The following is a 22,374-nucleotide window of genomic DNA, read 5'->3' as shown; positions in this document are numbered from 1 at the left end:
GAAAAAAAAAAAAAAAAAGCTAAAACTAAGAGTAGAATACAAAAGGCTATATTTTCATCAGCCATGAGTGCAGGTTACAAAGAGTTACACATTAAAGTCTCCATGTGATCCATCATGAAACATTGCAGGATTTTATAAATTCTCAGCATAATAGGCCGCGAGTAGATTTTCAAAGGCTTTTTATGCCTAAGTGCCAGGACTTTGAAAATTTGCCTACAAGTGACAGAAATTGAATCCTGTGAGAACATGTGAAGTTGAAACTGTGCCTTTGAGCTAATGCTGTCTCATATTTAGAACAACACATTATCTTCATCTCCATGGTGTGTCCTACTGAACCCTGCCTGGGAGGACAGTGCTGGAGGTATTAAAGGAAATAGGGACTTGAATAGAATTAAGAAAAGACGGGAGATATCTGGAGAAATAGGGCTTCTGGGTTGTGAATATCCCAGACCTGACTTTAAAATGTTAAACTTCTGGGATACTTCATTTCTCCCTGCAGTTTCTATATATTGATGATTAGCATACATAGCTAAGAAGGCACTGTTGATTTGGTAATACAGCATAATCTATTTAATTTCCCACAGACAGAGAATAAATTGATTGTGTCTCTTATATTTGTCTGCTTCCTGACTGTGGAGAAGCTTAATCCATCCAGCTGGTAGGGAAAGGAGGTGTTAGTGGGCCACCCAGGTGAACCTAAGCAGGTATCCTTCCAGGAGCCATAAGTCAGTGCTGGATAAATATTCATTTTTGAAGGTGTTTAAATATATTCATATGCCTAAAACCACAGGTTTACTTTTTTTAAAAACAAAAAAACAAGCAAACAAACAACAACAACAACAAAAAAAAAAAAAAAAAAAAAAACAACTTCCTTGCTGCTTTCAGCAAATATTTTTGTTCTACTGAGTCTAAGTTTATACTTGTAACTTATTTCAAATTTCTTCTGTTGAGATATATATTTGTAAAGAAAAAGAAAAAGTGATGAAATCTCTGAAAACCATGACATATAAATAAAGAAACAGAAGAGCTGAGCCTCATAACTGTTTTTATTGGGAGCAGTATGCTCAGGGAAGGAAGACATCATTTCTACTTTCCTAAGTAGTAAACTCAAACCAGAATATCAACTTAGACCTTAAATTGATCTTAGACAAGTAAGCTTCAATCAGAATTGCTCCTATTTGGCAGAAGGCCTATTTTAGTTTTGAGTTTTGCTTAGTCTTTACAATAATGCCATGTACAGAATATTTTAGGAATCTTTGGCAATGAGTACAAAGACAGATCTATTAGCTTGAAGCTAAAGCTCCCACTGTAGATATACATTGTTTATATTCTCTTGATGTATTACCTCTTCCCATATTGAAAGTGCCTGCATCTTTCAGAAATGAGAGCTTAAAAATTTAATATATGTTTTAAAATATTAAATGGGTTATTTGGACTTTAATTTTTAAATGAACCATTAGCACCATCCTGAGTTTGACAGAAGATGAAGACAATGTAAAGCAAAAGCAAATTCATTCCCTATATGTCCTGTCTCTTGACTGCTGTGTCTTTATTTTTTCTGTCATACAAATATACATACAAATATAGAGAATGATTTCCAGAGATTAGTTCCTTTTCCATTAGAAAGTTGTCTGTGAGAAGAACTTAGGGCATATGGGTACATAACGGATTACCAGAATTTTCTATTTTATGATTATTTTGCTCTTAGTGAGCATTTACTTTACAGGTTCAATCATGTAGAACAGTGCTCAGCACTTCCCTATTATCTTGGAGTATGGCCCCTTGAAAGCATAGGTTTCGTGAAGTTGTTTCTCACGAGTAGAGTAGCATATGTTTTTACTTCTAACTGCAGGAAATTTAAACAATTACTGACTAAATATATATTTATGAGAATGTATCACATACGCTACTGTCTGTACTGCACAATTTAGAGATTTCAGAAAAGCATTTTGAGAATTTAAGTTTTTTTTTTTCTTTTCTTTTCTTTTCTTTTTTTTTTCTTTTTTTTTTTTTTTTTTTTTAAAAAAAAAAAAGCCATATTCCCATACCCAAATCTGTGGTTTGACCTGTGGAATATCTTTCCCTTATTGACTCTGCATCTCATTTGAAATCTCCTGAAAGCAAGTACCACACTGCTGCAATTCAAAAGGAAATCCTTCCTAATGGTTGCTACACTGGAGGAACACAAATACCTCTGTTATCCAGTTTTGCAAGCATAGAGAATTACCTTAGCACATACACATAACAAACCTAGAACCTCTCCTATGAAGACAGGCTGAGGGGGTTGGGGTTGTTCAGTCTGGAGAAGAGACGGCTCTGGAGAGACCCTACAGTGGCGTTCCAGTACCTAGAGGGGGCTCACAGTCTGAGTAAACTCAGTGGTGACCACAAAATTGTTATCAGGGAAGAGAAGAAGAAGTTTCCTAGTCACAGATTTCATTGCTTCATTTGATGAAGAAATTTGGGATCTCATTGATATTGCAACATTTAGCAGAGCTAGTCACAGTAAGCTGAAATGTCACTATCCCACCAGGGAGCTTGCAACATTTGTTGTACAAAATTGAATACTCACGTGACTTTTTAGTAGTGACATTTACTGGGGTGCTGGAGGGCCCTGTCCCTGCTGTGTTGTAAGCCCGAACTGTTGCAAAATACACCGTGTTAGCCTTTAGTCCTGTGATATTTTTGGCTGTTACATTCCCATTGACTCTGACTTTACCAGCTGTGCTTTCCTTGGGATCATCGGTCCAATATAAAACCTGAAAAGCCAAAACAAAGAAAAGGCAATTAATTGTTTTAAATCAGTTAAGGAATTGGCTGGGAAGCAGACAAACTGATAATGAAGATTTCAAGGAATACAGGATTTTTCATATTCAAAACTTGCAGGAAAGAAAACCAAGCATGAATATTTATAGAGAAGAAATAAAATTTGAGAGACAGAATACCAATTAAAAAAGCAAATCAAATCCTTAGCTTTATAGATGTCCAAAAGGAAAACTTTGATAATGTGAGAAATTTTAAAAGCTTGCTTGGTTTTATGGTTTGAACATTCATGAAAAATACTTAAATGATACAAAGAATTATTTATCTCAATCATCTAAGAGGATTTTAATTATTTTGTATCCTGCTTCTAATTTTGACTTTTAGCATTTGTTTTTTGAAGGTTTGTGTGTTGTATGTGTCTCCTACTACCTTGCTTTAGACATTTGTAATGAAAGCACAGAAATTAAAGTATTTCTGACTTTGTTTACCCTTGCTTTATTTTATCTACAGAAAATTCACTGTGCAAATAAAATGCCCAGGAATCATATTTGAGATTACTTTGAAGTACTCCAGCTAGAAATATAAACCCTTCACCACACTCCCATGCCCCGAAGGCACTGCTGCTATGTCCTGGGGATGTCAGATGCAGCTGACACTGGGGCTCTGCTCCCACCCTGTGCTGGAGACCTGAGAGAAGCCAGAGGCAGGGTGAGTGCCACTGGGGTCTGGCAGCATCCACATGCCCCTGCAGCTCCCCTGTCTCAGCCCCTGAAATGCCTGTTGCTGGATCTGGCCCTGGGCTCATGCCATTATGCCAGCGGCATACCCCAGTGCACAGGGCATGCAGCCTGTCACTTACTAGTACATGAGCAGCTGCTCACTACGAACAGAATTGAGAAGCCCAAAGCCTTTCAAATATGCCACAGCAGAAGCTTTGGATGGTAATGATGTGCATGTTCTTCTGTAAGTGTTGCTGTGGGTCATGTGCGTGTCCCCTAAAGATCAACTGCCCCATTGCGCTCAGACAGCTGTCTGAGGAGGGAGGATCACCTTTGTTTTATGGAATCAAGCACAAGTCCTTTTATTGTGGCCTTCACATATGATTAATCTTGAAGTTTTAATTTACATTACAAAAAAAGCTGGGATAGAACTATAGTCTGGGTCTACAAATGCTTGTGATTAGGTGAAAAGTCAGGTGAAAAGCTCCATCAACTGCTGACTTGGCAGTGAGGGAAGAGGAATCAGAATATGAAAGTGGCTGGGGATGGGATGGGATGTCTGTAAGGTGCCCAGCACCAGCTGCCTTACCTCGTAGCCCAACACCCTGCCTGTGAGCCTGTTCCATGCGATGGGCTGCCAGGAGACCTCCACCTCTGCTGCCGAAATGCTCAGTGCCGAAGTCCCTGCTGGTGCTATCTGTGGTTCTGGGTCATGGGAGAAAACACAGCCAGCAGAAAATTTGTGGTATTAAAAGGGTGTTGTCTCAGAAACTTAAAGAGATTCAAGAAAAAAAGACAAGTTTTTTGGTGGAAGCATCAGGCAGCAGCTCAAGAACCCTGGTGTGAATCCCTAGCTTTGCTGCCTGTTTACCGTGGAGCACCAGCAAAATTGTAATTTTTCAAAATCGATCATAACCTGTGATATGGGACAGATATTTAGAGGAGGTCAGCTGCACGGAGTGATCTGAGCCCTCTAACGGGTAAACTGTTTTCGATGTCCCCTGTTTTTTCCCAGCCCACTCAGTGGGAGCTCCCTGGGGACAAGTCTGTTGAAACTTGCCATCTACTTAAAGCAGTTATGAAAAACTGTCCCTTGCTTTTGTTCACTTCATTTTCCCATCCTCTGTCTTGCGTCTCTTGAAAACCTGCAATAAGCAGCTTTGAGCTAACTTCTGGCTATTCTTATAGAGATCTGAATTATCATACCTGGGACCTATAGACTCTACACAGTCAGCAATAGGAGTAATGTGCTTTACCATCTTCTCCTGAGTAGACAATGGATATGGAGCTCAGGGTTCCTTCTCCTTCATTGTTGTAGACACCAACTTTCACTTCAAAAGGAGACAGAGGTGTAATGCTTTCATTCCTATAAATGTATTTGCTTGCTTCTACTGAAGCCACCACTGCTTTTGTCCAGGTTGTTGAGCCAAGGGGACGGAACATAATGATGTAGCCAAAACCTTCCCCATTCTGCAGTTCTTCTGGAACTGGCTGTAGTGACAAGGCAGTCAGTCAATAAGCATTTGCAAGTATACACTCTTTTAATTGAATCTTCATTCTCTCAGTATATTTTAGTAGTATTGATTCAGTTGACTGTGCCTTAGAGAAGATAATAATGTTTGTTCCATCAGTCAATGTAATATTGAAATAAAAATCAAAATAATAAATCTATTGAGGCAATCAATTTAGAAACAAAAGATCTGATCAGCTCCATTAAAGTTATTCTCTTCCAGGCATGAAGTTTTCAAAATTAAAAGCATTTCACTCAGCACAGGTTGTAACTGATTTTTTTTTCCCCCCAAGGGGTGTAGGAATGCTAATTTTAAAGAAATTATTTTAAAAGAAAGAAGGAGTTGGAAAAGGAGCAAAAGTGTATATATAGAAGTGCATGTCAGCTGTATAATTGCCTGTGTATGTGTACAGCACTTACATATTTTTTAGCACAAGTGAGAGTCTTGAGTGCATGAACATTTTCTTATTTAAGTTTGTTTAGAACAGAAATGTTATTGCAAGTCAACATGGCAAAATTAAGGCTTCTATTAATAAAATCTCATGTCAAGATATTTATTAATGACTCATACCGAACAGGCAATTACATCAACACTATATTTTTTTTCTTGGGAAAAACAACACTTCTACAGTGGTTTCTCAAAGCAAGAGAACATTTGTGAAATAAGAAAAGATCAGTAGTACGTAGAAAAAGGAAGCTTTTATCAGCAAAACTTCATTTATATTAGATGTTTGCATCAAAGCCAGGTGCAAGGAAAAACAGCTATGAAAAATGGCGCAGAAATAGAGGGAAAATCAAAGGGGCAGAACTGCAGCTCCCGCAATGGTTCCTGGCTCCAAACTTCTCCCCTGTAGAGAAACTATCAGGAGCACTAACAGTCTGAGAAGGTGGGAGGTAAAAAAATGAAAAATAAATCAAGGAATACATCAGCAGATTTCAGGGCACTGAATGTATTCTTCCTTTCATAAATTCCTTCTAATTTATTAGTAAGATATTTGTCAAATTATAACTCTGATCTGACATATATAACAAATGTTGTCATTCTCTAAGTATTTTACAAACATTAATTCCCCAATCTACCCAATCTTTTTCTTATCCAGTCCCGAGAGATTTAAGTGTGAGAGATGAGGGTGCATCGGGGATTTATAAGAGTTCAAGCTACTTTCTAGAGCATTTAATTTGTTTTTGAGGCTTCTGTGACCTCAGATTTAATCAAGATGTTTAGTGAGTTCATCACAGAGAGCTGGAGAGCCTAGTTCAGTGTTGTTAGTTTGGCATAATTAGTATTTCTTCTGACTATTTTTCAGGACACACTATGAAGTCCAACAGGATAATTTGATTGAGATCTCTCAGGTTGTTTTTCAATTTTCATGTTCTGCTCCCAAAGAGTAGATCAGTAGAGGAGAAAATGAAAGAAAACAGTGAAAGATGCATATGGAGGAAAATTCAGTTCAGTAAAAGTGAAGTTTCACTCTATTTGGAGCATGCAAGGGGAAAAGCATTGGCAGTATTATTTATCTTGTGGGGACTTTTTCTTTTGATCTCATTTTTTTCTGTCACTTCCCTTCCTCCCTCAAAAGGTTGGTTAAATGGCAAAGTTATCAGCATACAGGACAACACAGGTAACTCACTTAGCTGATAAATAACATTACTTGTAGTTTAAATTAATTTCTTTTCCTTTCTTTTAAACCATGTACAGGAGCTTTGCTATTCCTCTGGAAAAAGAATGAAGTCAGGGGAAAGAGCAGACTGCTTTCCTTGCGTAAGCTGAACTAGAAGTATTTTTTTATCATTATTATTTAATCAAATAAATATTTTCCATGACTTATGAATGGACCACTGTGCTTCTGAAGCCCTGGTCCAAATTAAGAATTAACCAGAGATTGTCTGCAGGCTCTGAGACATTCACACCTGTCCATAGGATGGGTAAGGCTGTCTGGGCTCTGTCCTGCAGGCTGGGTGATGCTGACAGCCTGGGACAGCTCCTGCTGTAGACAGTTGTCTTCAGAGCCAGGTGAGATGTTTACCTACCTGAACCACATGCATTTTTCAGCAGCAATGAAAAAAACAAAAAAAAAAAAACAAAACAAAAAAAAAAAAAAAAAAAACAAAACATTTTTTTCCACTGTCCAGCACAGGTGGACACTGTGTTTTGGTCAGTTTTTCCACGAGGGCTGGAGCAGCTGCCCATCACTGCAGAGGCTTTGCACGAGGCCGCCTGCCTTTGTCATGGTGCCTGCAGAGATACAGGTGGGTAGCTGGAGAAAGAAGGCTACTTCTCACCATGCTTGCTTTCTGCTCTCTGCAATGACCCGTGCTCACTCATTGCAACTTCTAGTGTGGTATTAATAGTTCTGAAATTGCGTATTCTCTCCTCTTGCTGGAGTGTTGGAGAATTAAAGGGCTCATCTCCTTTAATGCATAATAGGATATGTCTTGTCAGCACAGAGTTCCAGAATGAAAAACATGTAAACAAAAGTATGAAAAATGTTAATGCAGAAAATGGCCAAGCAGATTAGTGTGTTAAGCACATCCTGTACAATGGAGATAAGAGGGTTATACAGACTTCTAAACATCTTTATAACATGCCTCTTAAACTGTTTATTTTTATAAATGGTTTGCTATAACACAGAAAACTTGCTGTGCATCTTACAGACTGCTTTCTCTCCAGATGCAGGATGAAATCCCGGCTCAGCCTGAGCCAGTGACTGAAAGCCTCTGGATTTCAGCAGGGCTGTGATTTCACCCATAGACTTTTCCCCACTAAACAGCTTAGGTTAATTGAGCTAACAATTACCTCCCATGTGATGACCAGCTCAGAACGGCTCCCTCCTCCTCCACTGATGTTCGTTGGTGCCACCATGGGAACTGGAGAACAAGAGACATCGGTGCCTGCAGCAACCCCCTGCTGCTGCCAGGGGCCTCGTCCACTGCAAGATTAAAGGGTTTCCTCCCAGCTCCTCTCACATGCAGCTACTCTGCCTTTCAACACGTAGAACAGGGACTACATTATATAACGGTGCATTTTAAATGAACTGAAATTATGTTTACACATTTTCAAGTTTCTAAGGCTGAAGCCACAGATGTATTTGATACATGAGTACCCTGGTTCAAAAAATTAATTAAAGAAGCTAGTAGCATCAAGTATCTGACATTATTATGCCTCATCAACTAATTGGCAAAATGATGTTCCATTCAGACTGTAGCTGCAACACTACTGATTTACTAATTATGCATTTGTTCAGTAAACATGTTGTTGGAGCAATATATTAATTTTTTTTAATTGGCTGTATGCTTTGCTTAGGAAATTCAAAACTTGTAATTTTTCTCCTTCTCCCAAGACTCTAAGTGGCCAGGAGTGCATTGATTAGAACCTGATTTCCCCAGCATTGCTCCAGGTGTATGGCCCCATAGGTCCATGGTCAAGGTCAAATAACATGCTGGTGTTGCAAGCTGAAGGGGCTTCTCATCTGTCAAATGGCTCTTGGTGGAGAGGCAAGGAAAATAGCAGTATTTCTTGCTTTTTACTCCATATTTCAGTAAACACGGTCACCCCAATTACTCTATAAATATTTATACTTTTGGGGAAATGGGTTGTGGTATAATGGGTGGGATTTAAAGAAGTTTTATTCCTATTATATAATTTGCTATAAATTTACTTGCAAGGATGATGTCATGTTTTTGTTGTTGGTGGTGGTGGTGGTGGTGGTGGTGGTGTTTTTTTTTTTTTTTTTTTTTTTTTTCTGTTGCTGCAGGGACATGAACAAATAACGAAGACAATTCTTTAACTTACATACAGAGACCAAAAATATATATGAGGGCATTTGTTCTCTTTACCATCTCCAAACATTTGCTACTATTTCTTCAAGTTTGAAGATTGGACAAGACAGTTATATCTCAGAAGTTTTTTCAGAGATTTTGGCAAGTTTTGCCATGACTGCCTGCCCTTCCCCATATTTTTCTCCCAGTGTTGGTACAGCTGCAGGAGTAACAATAAAGGCAACAGCCCTCCATGCTCACAGAAACTTATGTGAATCAGCTGTCACTTCTACATTCAAATTCACATTTAAATCTTTACCTAACTGCGTTCTCTCTAGAAATGTAGAAATTTAAAGATAATTTTGTTTTGCAGTGAGAAAAGTAAATGCAAGTACAAATAGACTAAGCTTTTTTTTTTTTTTTTTTTTTTTTTTTTTTTTTTTGAGAGAGAGAGAGAGAGTTTAGTATAGGTATTTAGTTTTGTCACTCACAATCCATGTCTTTGTGTACATCAGAGGTAAATAATTGAAGACTGGAAAGAACATTAAAAAAATAAAAAATAACAAAGCAGATTTTCAAGCCTACTACTTCACTGTTTCATGAACCAGTTGATGCTCAATTAGTTCATGTGTTAAATGTGTTCAGTACTTAATACGTTTGCATGGGAAAAAAAAATGTCCTACTGCTCAGCAGAGCCTCATCCAGGTCATAGTTGAGAAACAGACAAAAATTTACAGTTGACTGCACCAACAGAGGCTCAATTAATTCTCAGCTCTATTTTAATGAAATGAACAGTGGCTCATTTGCATCCGCAAATCTACTAATGCTCAGATTTTAGCTGGCAAAATAGCTATTAAAACAGCTAAGTTCACATTCACCCTTCACTGCCAGTCTTTGCTCTCCTTACTTCAATGTTGCATTCAGTTTCCTATCCTGATAAAAATTAAAGACAAGCCTTTATTCCTCCCACCACATAGCAATGCTTTGAAGCAGAATGACTGACAGCAGTGAAGGGGTTAAGTTACTAAAACCTAACGTCAGTCTTTCTGTTTGTTTTGGTGAACAAAAATTGGGCAGAACTGTAAGGAAATAATGTTCCTTATGCTATTGCCATGTTAAATATTATTAATTTTATTGTTTCTTTCTAGCTGTAGCCTTGTGAATCCCCCCAATACTGTATTTTGAGTTCTGTCTTGAAATGTAGTTTGCCAAACTTCAGAGCATGGCAAATGAGATAAAAGAAGAGGAGAAAGTGTAAAAAACTGTAAAACCTGCTTCCCTTTCAGTGCCTTCCATCCTGTAACTGCTTATTTTATAGGGGGGAGAGAGTTGATGAACAGGGGGCTGAGAGAAACATAAAAACAAAGCAAAGGTTTGGACTTCAAATAAATTGTACCAAACAGATAAGGTCAAAGGACTGACAGTGTTGGTCATCCAAGAATGAGCCTTCTTCCCATGAGGTTCCAAGTCCCGGAAGATAAATGTGTAAAGGTTAGACAGACTGATAGCAAGGATCCTGTCCTGGAGTCAGTGGAAGCTATTAGCTTCACTGGGCTTTGGATGTTGTAATTTATTTCCTCCAGTTAAAGCCAATATCCTGTCCCTACCAACGCTCAGATATCAAACAACCTCTGCAGCAAAGCTTTATGTGCTTGTGCTAGAAAATGCCAGAGAGCTGGCTTTATCATTTTCTATTCAAGTCCTGGAGCAGTATATAAATGTAGTTATAATTGGAAGAAAACAAATGTTGATCCACAATTGCTTGAATGAAAGTTTGTGTTCAGGCATGAGGATTTTTGGGGACATAACAAAGTATGGGCCAGCTCCAGCCTTTATTGCTGGCCCAGGTGATCTTGAACTGGAGAGAAAAGCATGGGGTAATTCTAAGTCATGTTCAAGCATCCCTCGCATCAAGTACTGCAGGTGTGCTGTCAAGAAGACATAGGAGCCATACGTTACAATGCCAGGCAAATATAGAAGCAACTCTGCAAGAGAGAGACTCTTCTGCCACAGACCTCTCACACTGGAGAACTGGCAGTGTGTTTGTGTAGAAAAAAGAATAAATTAGGAGAAACCAGGGACCTACCTGCTGCTTTGGTTTTCAGTAGAGCTGATGGTCTGCTTGGCTCCCCGATTCCAACGCTGTTACTGGCAACCACACGAAACTCATACTCAACCCAAGGGCTTAAGTCAACCACTGTTGCTTTGTGAGTCCTGCCATTAAGGACTTCAGGAACTACAAGTAAGATGAATATGTCAATGAAAATGTATTTTTGGATTAATTAATGGTATATGCAAACAATACAAGACAACTCTCGAATTGCTCACCTGTCGGAACTGACTGCCATCCAACTGAGAAAGGAGTCCTTGTCTGAACACTGTAGATTTGTACTGGACTATTATTATCTATTCCAGACTTCCAGGATAACACAGCAGTAGTGCTAGAAATATGTTCAACTTTAACATCTTCTGGTGGGCCTGGGGGGCCTAATTTGAAAATAATTTTAAGACAAATGTATTTAAAAAAAAAAAAAAAAGACTGATAGACAGAGTTGTGCAGCTCTTACTCAAGGCAGTGGCATTACTCATGAAGGTGCATTTTCATAAAATTAGCACAATCTCTAAATAATGGCTTCACGTCTGTATTCCATTTTTTAATTAATAAGGGGTTTTAAGTCAGAAAAATGAATGTTTTCATGTTACCAATAAGAAAAATACAAAGGAATTATAGATATAATAATAATAATTTATATAGAGAGAGAGACTGACAAAGAAAGTTTCCCAGTGTGTCTTTCATTGAACCATACAACATCTAAAAAGTTCCTATGAAATTTAGTGAAAAACAAGGAACAGACATTCAGCAAAAATGCAAGATGGTGCTTTAGACAGATTTCTGATATCTGTTAGGGGTAACAGGATCTGCTCCCATCACAGCACTTCTCTTGCTGCTGGCAGTAAAAGGATTAGCTAAAACCTCAATCTTATCACTTAGTTGATCTAGATAATGATCTTTCATATTATCTCCAAAGAGTGGAAAGGGGTCTGTTCTTTTGATTTTTCCAGCCTGTACTGTGACCTGGAGATGCCCAGCAATGGTAGGTGACGCCATTCTGTTGAAAGAAGAGGCCTTCCCTATGTCCCACTATGTTGAACTCCAAGGCAAGAAAAACTTACCTTCAAAAAAGGCTATGGCACAATTGTACAGATCTCCCATGGTGTTACTGAAATGTTGCATTGTCATCCTAGGACTTTTTAAACAACAACTGATGTTAAGAAATACTAATTCCTTCAGGGGATATAAAATCTACATTAGGAGACATACCTCTTACAATTATATCTACTGCTGCAGATTGACTGTCTAAAGTTGTTTGTACCATGCACACATATTTCCCAGAATGATGTAGCTGAATATTTCTTATCATCAAATCCCCAACAGATTCCTGGAGATGCAAAGAAAGTAAACTAATCACTCACAACATGCTTTCCATACTGGACATTTTTATAAATTGCTCAATATTAATAAAAAATTCAGCTTTTAAATTAAAATATTCATAGCTATCATCAGTTTCTTTCATGGGGACATTTTTATTATGGCTTCACAAATAACTCAAGTGACTTTATGAAATTTAAGAAAGAAAAATAAATGGCTGCAGCCCTTGTAAAGAAACAATGATTTGCCATGCATATCAATAGCGATGGAAGAATTATGAAAAATGCATACGTGGTCTAAAGACTGTGGCAAGTAGTTTCATTAAGCACTAAAGAGTTTTAAAAACTTACCCCTCCAATTCTTTCAAAATGATGTATTCCTCTTTTAAAATCAATACTATTTCCATTGAATGACCATGTGAACACCACATCAAGGGAAGGGTCATGAGACACCTGGCATGGAAGGACTATGCTTTCTCCAACTGTTACATCCATATTAGAAGGTGGAATAGTAATTACAGTCTTTTCTGTGGAGACAAAAAAAAAAAATCATTTTTATTAAAACGCTTATAAAAATAGTAGATCTTGAATGAGTTTTGTGCCATTTGTGAAATGATGTAAAATTGGCCCAAATGTTCCATAATAAAGAAGATTATCTCTAATATGATGATGATTTGAGAACACTCTTACCCATGTGTAGCCTATTACTTTTGCAGTATCAATACAATGAGCACTCTGTGTGCTCTGAGAGCAAGCAGATGTCAGAGGCAACATGCTAAATTAGTCATATGTTACTTTGTAAAACCCACAGTCGATAGATATGATTTTGGCTTTAAAAGTGCAGAATTCATTAGTAAGACTGTTAGAAATATGCCCACAGTTCTTCAGACTTGAAAATCCCTCCTTGCAGGAAACTGCAGCAAAAGCAAAAGCAGTATCTGTCTCTGTGTACTATATGCATTGAGATCCTTAATCTATATTAATGTTAGCTGTACCTCACTGTGGTGTTTACATTACAGCTTCAGAGAAAATACCACAACAGACAGAAAAACTATCTGTGTAATCTTTTTTAACCCCTTACACTGGGAAACAAAGTTGCAGATCTTATTAAAGGAACTAGTAGTTTGCTGAAGGGGAAAGAAATGGATTTATATGACTTCACTTTTGTTGTTATGACTGGCAGATAGATTAGAGATAACAACCACTTTGTTGTAAGCAATTCCCTTGAATAAAGCTTTTGTGCATGAAAGTGTTATAAAATGGTGAGAACTGAGAGGCATATGAATAAAATGAGAGCAGAATCTATTCAACAATATTAATGCGTTCTGAAAATAATGTGAGAGGAGGAGAAGAAAATTTGCAGGAGCTGTATTAGTTTTGTGTTCATTCTGGCTTAACCCTGTGTGTTAGAAATGTATTTGAAAATTTGGGATTTTGGTTACCAAGGTCATGGTTCCAAAATGTTCATGCATGGCAGTGCATCCAATGCCTCACCTTCAAAGACATTTTTGTTCAAACTGTTACCATCATTGTGGTAACTGATTAATATACATGTACACACAGGCAATAACCTGACCAGCTTCTTCCTGGCATCTGAGCTATGCTAGGTCAGTGATGGTTATAACACTGGTCAAGTAGCAACAAATTAGAATGTTACATTTTCTGACAGCATTTTAAAAAGTTATAAAAAATAAAATAAAATAAAATAAAAAATACTGGTTTCAATGTTATACCTGCTGCAGACATCATGTACCATTATCCAAGGAAAGTGAACAAAGAGTTTGTGTGATTTCTACTGTTATAGGTACATAAAGTGTTTTTTTTTTTTTTTTAGTGTTTGTTTATTTATTTATTTATTTATTATTTTCTTGTTCCAGAATCATTAAGAAGCTGTCTGTCTAGAGAGAGCATCAGAGGTTCTAGAGCTCAGTCTTGGAACACTTTCTCAAATTTCTCTGTCTACTCTGATTGCTTCTCATGACTATGTAAAACTGTCATCATGGCAGCACCATCAGTTTGTCTGAAGTCAAGGACTGCAGAGATGTGAAGGACTCAGATGACTGTCTGGAAGATACTTGATCATTAAATTAAAGCAATCTCTTCTTCTCCCTGGAAGCAGAGTGTCACATACAATAAATTCCAGATGATTCAAGGGCCATATTCTCTGTTGGCACAACTCCACTGATTTCAGCACACATTGGCAAAGAGCTTGACTCCATAAATCTCAAGTGAAGTAATTCCATTGTGAAGAACAGGTAACTTTTATAGAATAAATGTTGAAAAGTATCTGGGAACTACAGAACACTTCTACAAAGTTTTCTTTTCTTACTCTTTTTCTTCCATTACTCTTCTCACAACTGAAATAGATCAACATGAATAACATGATTCTATGAAATTATATTACTTGTAGCAATGATGGATTTATTTATTTAATTTTTTTTTTGGTGGAAAAATCCATTTATTTCTATGGAAAAGTTGAAGAAAAACTAAGAATGATACAATTAGGATTGCACATCATTTGTAATCACATTCAATAGTTACATTCTGAAACCCATAGAATAAAAATAACAAATGATGTAAATTTTTTTTAATTGTGAAGTTTTTAAGACTCTATCAGAGTCCGTTGTCTGTTGTATGGGAAGGGGCCATTAGTTTCTTGTGATTAAACTGGTTGAGAATTTTTGGAGTTTTCTCCAACAGAAAGTTCCAATATTATTATGGTTGCCTCATAAGGTCAGTAATATTTTTGTGCCATTATTTGATCACACCTCCAAAGAGAGGATCGAGATCAGAAATAATAGAAATGATCAGAAATATAGATCAGAATAATAGAAAAGATAAGAAATAATAGAAATGCAATCCTGTTATGTAATGTTATTGGACAGATTAAAAATTCCAGAGATGAATGAGAACCTTAGTATAAATATTTTGTAGAAATGCATTCAATGGAACTCACTACTGAACTGATATTTTGGAATAACAGAACATAAAGGTTTCTTCTTCTAACATGACAAATCCTAATAATGACATGCTTCTAATTTCATAAGAACTGTGTTTCCTTATTATTAGGAACCTATTTGCCTCCACCAAATAAATGTTGAAGACTGATCTTTTGGGAATTATACTGAGTTTGTATGTGATGTGTGCTTTTTAGCAGTGTTAGAAAAAAAAAATCCATTTTATTATGAGATTGTCATCCTCTTGTATCTCCTGTTCTAGCCTACTCATATCCAGTAATACTACTGATGCAGAGTGGTTCACTTGTGTGATAATTTCTGCTTCTTTTATGAAGTTGTCTTTAAGACTACTACCTCAAATACTTTTAAAAGCTTCTTAAAAGCTCTTGGATCTGCATTATCTATCTATCTTGCTTAGCAACTTCAGACATGTATTATATGGCAAATCCCATTCCAGAGGAGAAAATAGATAAGATGTTGTGAGTGCTTGAGGTATAATAAAGACTTCTCACACAAAGAATAAACAACTCAATGAGCAGCAATAAACTTAATTTGCACATTAGATATGCTTTTCGAAGTTCTGACATTTCAGTTGAAAATAATGCTGAAGCAATGAGGCCTATAATTGAACAGCCAAAACTTCTCCAGAGGGGAAACAAAAACAAATGTTCCCTGCAAACAAGATCATTTTTATACCATGTTGTTACTGAGTGTTTTAATAAACTTTGTAAATGCCAAACAAAATATTTTTTTCATTTTTTTTTAATGTGATTTTCCCGTATTGCTTCATTAGGATGTATATACGTGGTATGTGAAATGGTATCTAACTTTAATGAAGTCAGAGCTGCCTAAACCCTAAACTTCTTGGTTTATTCACTGCTAGCTGTGCTGTAACATCATCTCGGATTACACATTGCACTGCATCAATGCTAATTGCTCTTTCATAGTATGAGTATGAAGCAGTTTTAGACAGCTGCAGTAGGTTAGGAAGAAGGACATTCCTGCAGGCTACAGTAAACATTCTGAAGTCACAGGGAAAAAAAAAAAAAAAGACAGAATTACAAATTGTATTTAATAACATGCTCTTCTTGTAACTGCAACCATTATTAATGTTAGCTCTTTTGCAAAACTGATAAATGTTTATTATAATCTCACAAGTTCCATATTTTAACTTGTTCTTCTCATTTAAAATCAACAAATATGAATACATGTATAAGAAAACATCTGCATTGAAAAGATCATGCAGGAACAAAGAGAAAGAAAACATGTTAAGTTTGTCTCTGTTTTCCTTCTTTTTTTTCCCCTCATTGATAAAACATCAGAGGATATAGAGCACATTCATTTCACATGCTGCTCACAGGTACAGCTACACAAACAGTATCAGTATCTCTTTTTATGTCCTCCAGCTCTGGACTAGCCCACCTGAGATATAAGTTGGTTCTAACACTTTTTTACTAACGGAGATAGACCATCCATCAGCGTAGCAAAAACTTGAAGCAAAGGACTGCTTTGGATGTAATAGACTTTAATGTCTTCCATGATGCATTTATCTGTGTTTCAAAAATGTGTGAAAACAATGCAGGGAAGGCACACCCTCCAGAGCATCACTGTGCTGGAACCAGGCCAGGTGAAGCTGAGCAAAGCCGTGTGCCCAAATGATGCCCACTGCAGCAAGCAGGGACTGCCACCCACGTGGGACCTTGCACAAAAGTTCCTTTTCTGCCAGTGCCCACCTTCCTGGATTATGTACTAACTTTGTAGTTACACTATCCAGTACCTCATGAGTTCCCACCAGTCATTTTGTCTTAGAGGACTTACAGTTTGGCTTTTTATAACCACCCATACTGAGAAGAGCTCACTTTTAAAGACTTTCAAAGAGACAAGTTGTTTTCTTTGGAAGGAGAGAATTTAAATTTTAGTCCATATTCATTATGAAGAAGAAAATAATGATAATGTGCAAAGAGGATGTTCCTCATTCTTCCTTCAGAAAAAGGCTTGCTTAGTTACACGGTTCTATAGCTAACTGTCAAAATGGTTTAAGTGAAGCAAAAATAAAATGTAGGGAAATGTAAACAAAAAATCAAATACTTTCAGACTATATCCAGAAAACAAAATAGTCTAAAAGCAGAGAAGATATTCTAAAAGATTCTTTACTTTATTGTTAATGCAGCAATTAGACTGGGGAAGGGCTGTGGAAGATGGACATTTTAATACTCAGAGTCAAAAGCCAAGCGAAGACATAAAGAATAGTTTTCACTTGGCTCTGATTTGTTTTAGAGTTTTTTTGCCAAAGTAGCATGCAGCAGCTGGGACGCAGAGGAGGAGTGGGTGGCTTTCAGATCTGTGGGGATGCAACATATGCAATGTATATCTGTGCAACATGTATCTGTGCTGAAGAAAATAAATCCACCTGATTTTCAGATTAATTCATAGTGTCTTATTTCTTTTTTACACCCCAGCTTTAAAGTCTCTTCTGAATCTCAGATAGGATAGAAATAATAAATGAGCTGAATAAATTCATGTAAACACACTGCACAGGGGCCACCAAACTGCAACAGTGCAGCCCATGTCTGCGACATCAACATGGTATTGCAGTGCAAATATCATTATTAATGCTACTGTACATTTCTGTTGATATCTTGGGAGACCTTGCTGATAAACAAATTGATCATCAAGCTGGTGTGGTCATGAGGTTTCCCTTGCTGCAAGCATTTTAAGCTGTAAACTGCAAGTAAAAACCTGTCACTATTGATTGGAATACTGACTGGCACAGTTTTGGGCATCCCAGTGAAATAAAAATAAAAAACAACAACAGCAAAAATGCTTTGTAATATTCATAACCCAAAGAAAAATACTAAAGTACCTTTCACAGTCAGGCTCCCTGAATTTCTGGCAATTCCAAACTGATTTGTTGCTATACAAGTGTACACCCCAGCATCTGACTTGGTGATGTTGTAGAGCCTGAGACTGCCATCCTCCAGGAAGACGATCCTGGGAAAACAAACAAGCAAACACACAAAAAAAAAAAAAAAGAAGAAAAAAATACTTCTGTTACAGGAATTGTTACAAAATTTGAATGTCTTTTTCTAATATTTAAATGCCTCCAGTATGTTTTTTTCTCTTCTACAGCATGGGGAATATGTATCAACTAATTTTCACCTCTCCTTGTTATTGATTTCTATATTGGGAAAGTTGTATTGACATACTGGAATTGACCATTAACTTATCTAGTTCACTTGCAGTAAAATTAGGAGTCTCAAGAGAATGAAGGAAGACCCAACTTGTTACCTAATTGTGCTATATTTTACCATAGGGAGCTTTTTTTCCAGATCTCAATGTTCTGATGCTATACTAATGTTATGTCTGAGGCCAGCTGCCTGTGCAATTTTGTCAGGATTATTAAAAGACATTAGCAGACTAGCTGAGATGCTGAAATGCCATCTCACAAGCCAAGGAGCCAAATCAAATACACCGCTGTCTCACAGGGCCCTCAAATCACCTTGTTAGTCACTATGCTGTTCACACCAGTTTGCTGAGGATTGGGTAAATTGCATTTAATAGTAATTTCAGAACCACTCCTGGGTTTTATGGACAAAATTAATTTCTAAGCTTGTTTACATGCTTCTTCTTGTCAATGAGATACATTAGGATATAAGCCAGTGCAGTGTTCAGCTTAAGTTTTCTTTAGGTAGGCTTTCGTGGCATGCCAGGAACCTTTTTGCTTTTACACACAAGGACAGAGCTTCAGGGTTTGGGGATTTCCTTCACAAATACACAGAACGGGCATCTATCAAAGGTAGAGAGTCTCAAAATGAAAAGTGATTTATCTGGGCAATGAACTTTAGGACAGAAAATAATATTATCTGATAAGATTTTCTTTATTTTGTGTCAGTTCCTCCATCCACCTGTTGCCTCTGGTAGATGTTTTGGTTATTTTTTTCTGAGCTCAGAAGGACAGTGGGCCAAAAGTCATGAAGTTCCTTGAAGTCTCAAGAAAATGGGATTAGGGTTTCCATGTAGAGCCCCTCCTACCAGTGTGGCCACCGTGTGAGCACGCTGCTTAGTAGTCATCAGAGAATCTGCACCTAACAGGGAAAAGCAGTGCTCAGACACCGCGTTTTCCTAGATCTGTCAAAATCCAGATGTAAGTCATAAATCCAAGAGAAAAGAGGCTTCATTCATTCCAGTGCTCACAGAAGCACTGCATTATTCTTTTATTTTCTTCTTTTAATTGACATTTAAATCTAATACAAGAATCCTTTTATAAAAAGAAAATATCTAATTCATGCATCACAGCTTGGGTATTTAATATTTATTACTGACAACATAAGATTGGATGATGTAATGAATTATTAAAGGAAACGAACAATAACAAGAGCAGAAGTTGAAGCTGGCAGTACTATCATAGCTGTTAAATCACAAAAACCATCACAGCATCTTGCTGTATTCCACTCTTGTATTTATATGCTTGTAGCTATAAGCGTAACACACATCAGGCCTTGTTCTGCTTCCCATTACCCTCTCCGAGCCTCGCAGCTGACAGAGGGAAGCGCCAGACTCAGATTTCTGACCCTGTGTCGAAACACAGAAGCCAACCTGGCCTGCAGCCCTGCCAGGGAGCTGCAAAGCAGGGGCTGCAGCAGAGACACAAGGTGTCCAGCTGATGCTGGATGGAGGGGAGCACAACCATGGGGGCAGGACAGTGGGCATGTGCTGTTCTGGAGGTCGTGTGCTCCATCCCCCCTCCATTTGCTCCCACTGCTGAACCAGCAGGATGCTCTTACTGTGCCTCAGTCCTGATTGAATTCACCTTGCAATGTCCATTTGTCACCAGCTGTGATGCATGCTGCTTCTTCCCTTTATTTCTCTCCTTGTAAAGTCCTGACTGTGTAGAAGACTTGCCCCTGCTCAGGGGCAGATTTAGGAGCAAGGAGCCCTGAGCTGGGATGTCTGCATGGCAGCGAGGACACTTTCCTGCCCTTCCAGCTCCTCCAGTGTGCCCATGTGGCCCCTGCTCCCCTCAGTGTCTCTCATTGGGCTGTGGAGCTGAGAGGGGAAGGGATTCAGGTTTGAATGAAAAATCTTTGTTACCTTGGCAATAATCACCAGGTACTGCAGTAGTTGCTTGCCTGCAATTTGTAGTATGATGAGAAAATAAGTTGGGGTTTAATAATCTATCATATATCCACATTAATATATCCATATATTAATATCATATATTCAAATATATCGGAGAGGAGCAAAATAGAAATCAACAAACTACACTTTTTAATATAATGATGTATCAACCATACAACATTTTCAGACAAGGAAGGATGAATAAGCAAGAAACCAGAGGTTATAAGTGCATCTCCTTGGTGTGGGGAGACACCCGAGGACAATATTTCAAAGGTGGGTTTAAATATGAGGAAACACTTACAGGTTTTTCACTTCTGCCTTTGCAATGTTCTTTGCATTAATGATGCATTTCTTCACACCAGTTTGTACCAGCCGCAAGAAAACACTGTCATCAGAAACTGCTGGTGATAAAATACTTGATTCAATTGACTGGTTAGCTAATGTATGCTGGCTTTATTATGGTGCCAACAGATTCTCAAGTGTGGATCAGCAAATGCTCATAAATTGTATACCTGAATTATAAGATATAATGAGACAACTTAGTGTCTCTCTCACCATCAAATATTGATGCCCTATTATTTTTCCTGCAGTTGTACCTAAAAGCTCCACGTACAGACTGGAATCTAGAAGTGGGCATGAGACAAAACCAGACAATCCTGGTCCCCAGAAGCTTCCACTATAAGTAAATATCCAGGAAAAAAAAAAAAGAGTCTTTAAAGATACACAGTAATAAAGGGAAGAATCTTTGAATGCACAAGCTCTGTGCTTAGCCCTCTAAGGATTACTGGTTATGGCTTTTTCACTGAAGTTTAGTGATATCTAGCTTAGACATTTTTTTTTTTTTTAATTTTTTTTTTTCTTATGTATTCTTTGCTAGGAATTGAGATCTGAATAATTCACAGCTTCATGATTTATTTACTAAGAGGGGTTTGTACCCACTCAAGGGCTGATGAGGTAATGTTTGATCTTTAGAAATGCTGTTCTGAAGTAATACTTCCACAACTGGGCAGGCTGGGGCTGGACCGGCTCTTTCAGCAGATCAAAACAGAGCTCAGCAAAGACAAGCCATGAGCTAACAAAAGCTTCAGAGCTGCTTGAAACAGAGGTCACATTACCTAAAGACAATTAGGGAGCTAGCTGTAAATACAATACTCGGGCAGAATTTATGTAAAAACACAATGAGATCCGGAGTAATTAGCTAGCAGAAAAGAGAATTAAAGGGGAAAAAAAAAAAAAGTGATTTCCAGATGTACCAAGGTCTGTGTCAGGAGAGGGATGAGAAGGCGGAACACAGCAGAAAATCAACATAATGCATTTCAAATGCATGGAAAAAAAGCTGTGCGAAATACTGACCCAGTTGCCAGGAACGGCAAAGTTGACATAAACTTCCTCACAGCTGTGACTTTGTGCCATGGGTGGGTTCGGAGGGGCTGCACTCTGTCCTCTTCCATTTATCTTCCAAATACTGCGATTCTGACGGCGATGGGAATATTTGCTTTAATGGGCTTCAGATCAAGCTCTTACAAACGATTTAAAAAGAAGCTGTGAAATGCATGTCTCACCTGCTGAAAGGCTCGCTGAAAACCGTTACTTTTCACAACATTTTAGACTGCACAAAGGCTATAGATAATAATTCTTACCATTTGCATCAGGAGACAAGGTAACTTCAAGTACTGTGACAAGACAGAAAAGTTAACTTGCCCAGTATAGCGCAAGTAGAATGTTTTCTCTGCCAGAAAAAAAAAAAAAAAAAAAGGACTTTACTCCATAAGTAAATGAGTGTTTGTCAAGGGACAAACATCAAAAGATCTGCAGTGGAGCTGATAAATATGTTGCTGGTAAAGGAGGAGAAAGAAGAATGAAAGGAGCTACTTGGGACACAGCTGTTCATGAAGTCCTGTTGCAGCAAGGGATTGCGTAGGCATCTCCAACTTACAAAATGCTTCAGTGCTTTTCAGGCTCATGCTGATGCTGATGTTCCTGCCTGAATTATGCAGGTGCTACCTCTGGGTAAATAGCTCAATTAAGTAAAGACACCATGAGGAAATGAAGAGATGAAAATCCGGTGAAATAAACTCATACAATGTTCCAGCACACACGAGCTGATTGGAAATGCTCT

General features: G+C 37.8%; 1 protein-coding gene and 1 long non-coding RNA gene across 6 annotated transcripts in view; one reads left to right on the top strand and one right to left on the bottom strand.

Moving 5' to 3' along the window:
• LOC116492859 overlaps positions 1-17,557 on the top strand; it is a 41,765-nt gene extending 24,208 nt beyond the window's left edge. Inside the window, exon 2 of the long non-coding RNA XR_004253683.1 lies at positions 14,058-17,557. This is a non-coding gene — a long non-coding RNA (uncharacterized LOC116492859). The remainder of the gene's footprint in view (positions 1-14,057) is intronic.
• Positions 1-22,374, bottom strand: part of LOC116492857 (contactin-6-like) — a 142,107-nt gene that overhangs the window by 3,807 nt on the left and 115,926 nt on the right. For all 5 annotated transcript variants that reach the window (XM_032193797.1, XM_032193799.1, XM_032193798.1 and 2 more), the window contains 9 exons: positions 18,001-18,128; positions 12,532-12,707; positions 12,074-12,191; positions 11,080-11,238; positions 10,838-10,987; positions 7,790-7,860; positions 4,739-4,973; positions 4,072-4,187; positions 2,573-2,759 (listed from right to left, as the gene is read on the bottom strand). In XM_032193797.1, coding sequence (XP_032049688.1) covers positions 2,573-2,759; positions 4,072-4,187; positions 4,739-4,973; positions 7,790-7,860; positions 10,838-10,987; positions 11,080-11,238; positions 12,074-12,191; positions 12,532-12,707; positions 18,001-18,128 — 1,340 coding nt within the window. The remainder of the gene's footprint in view (positions 1-2,572; positions 2,760-4,071; positions 4,188-4,738; positions 4,974-7,789; positions 7,861-10,837; positions 10,988-11,079; positions 11,239-12,073; positions 12,192-12,531; positions 12,708-18,000; positions 18,129-22,374) is intronic.

Source organism: Aythya fuligula, chromosome 10, assembly GCF_009819795.1.
Source record: "Aythya fuligula isolate bAytFul2 chromosome 10, bAytFul2.pri, whole genome shotgun sequence".
Lineage (NCBI taxonomy): Eukaryota > Metazoa > Chordata > Aves > Anseriformes > Anatidae > Aythya > Aythya fuligula.
The sequence above is the reverse complement of the archived record's forward strand: the minus strand, read 5'-3'. Positions and strand labels throughout refer to the sequence as shown.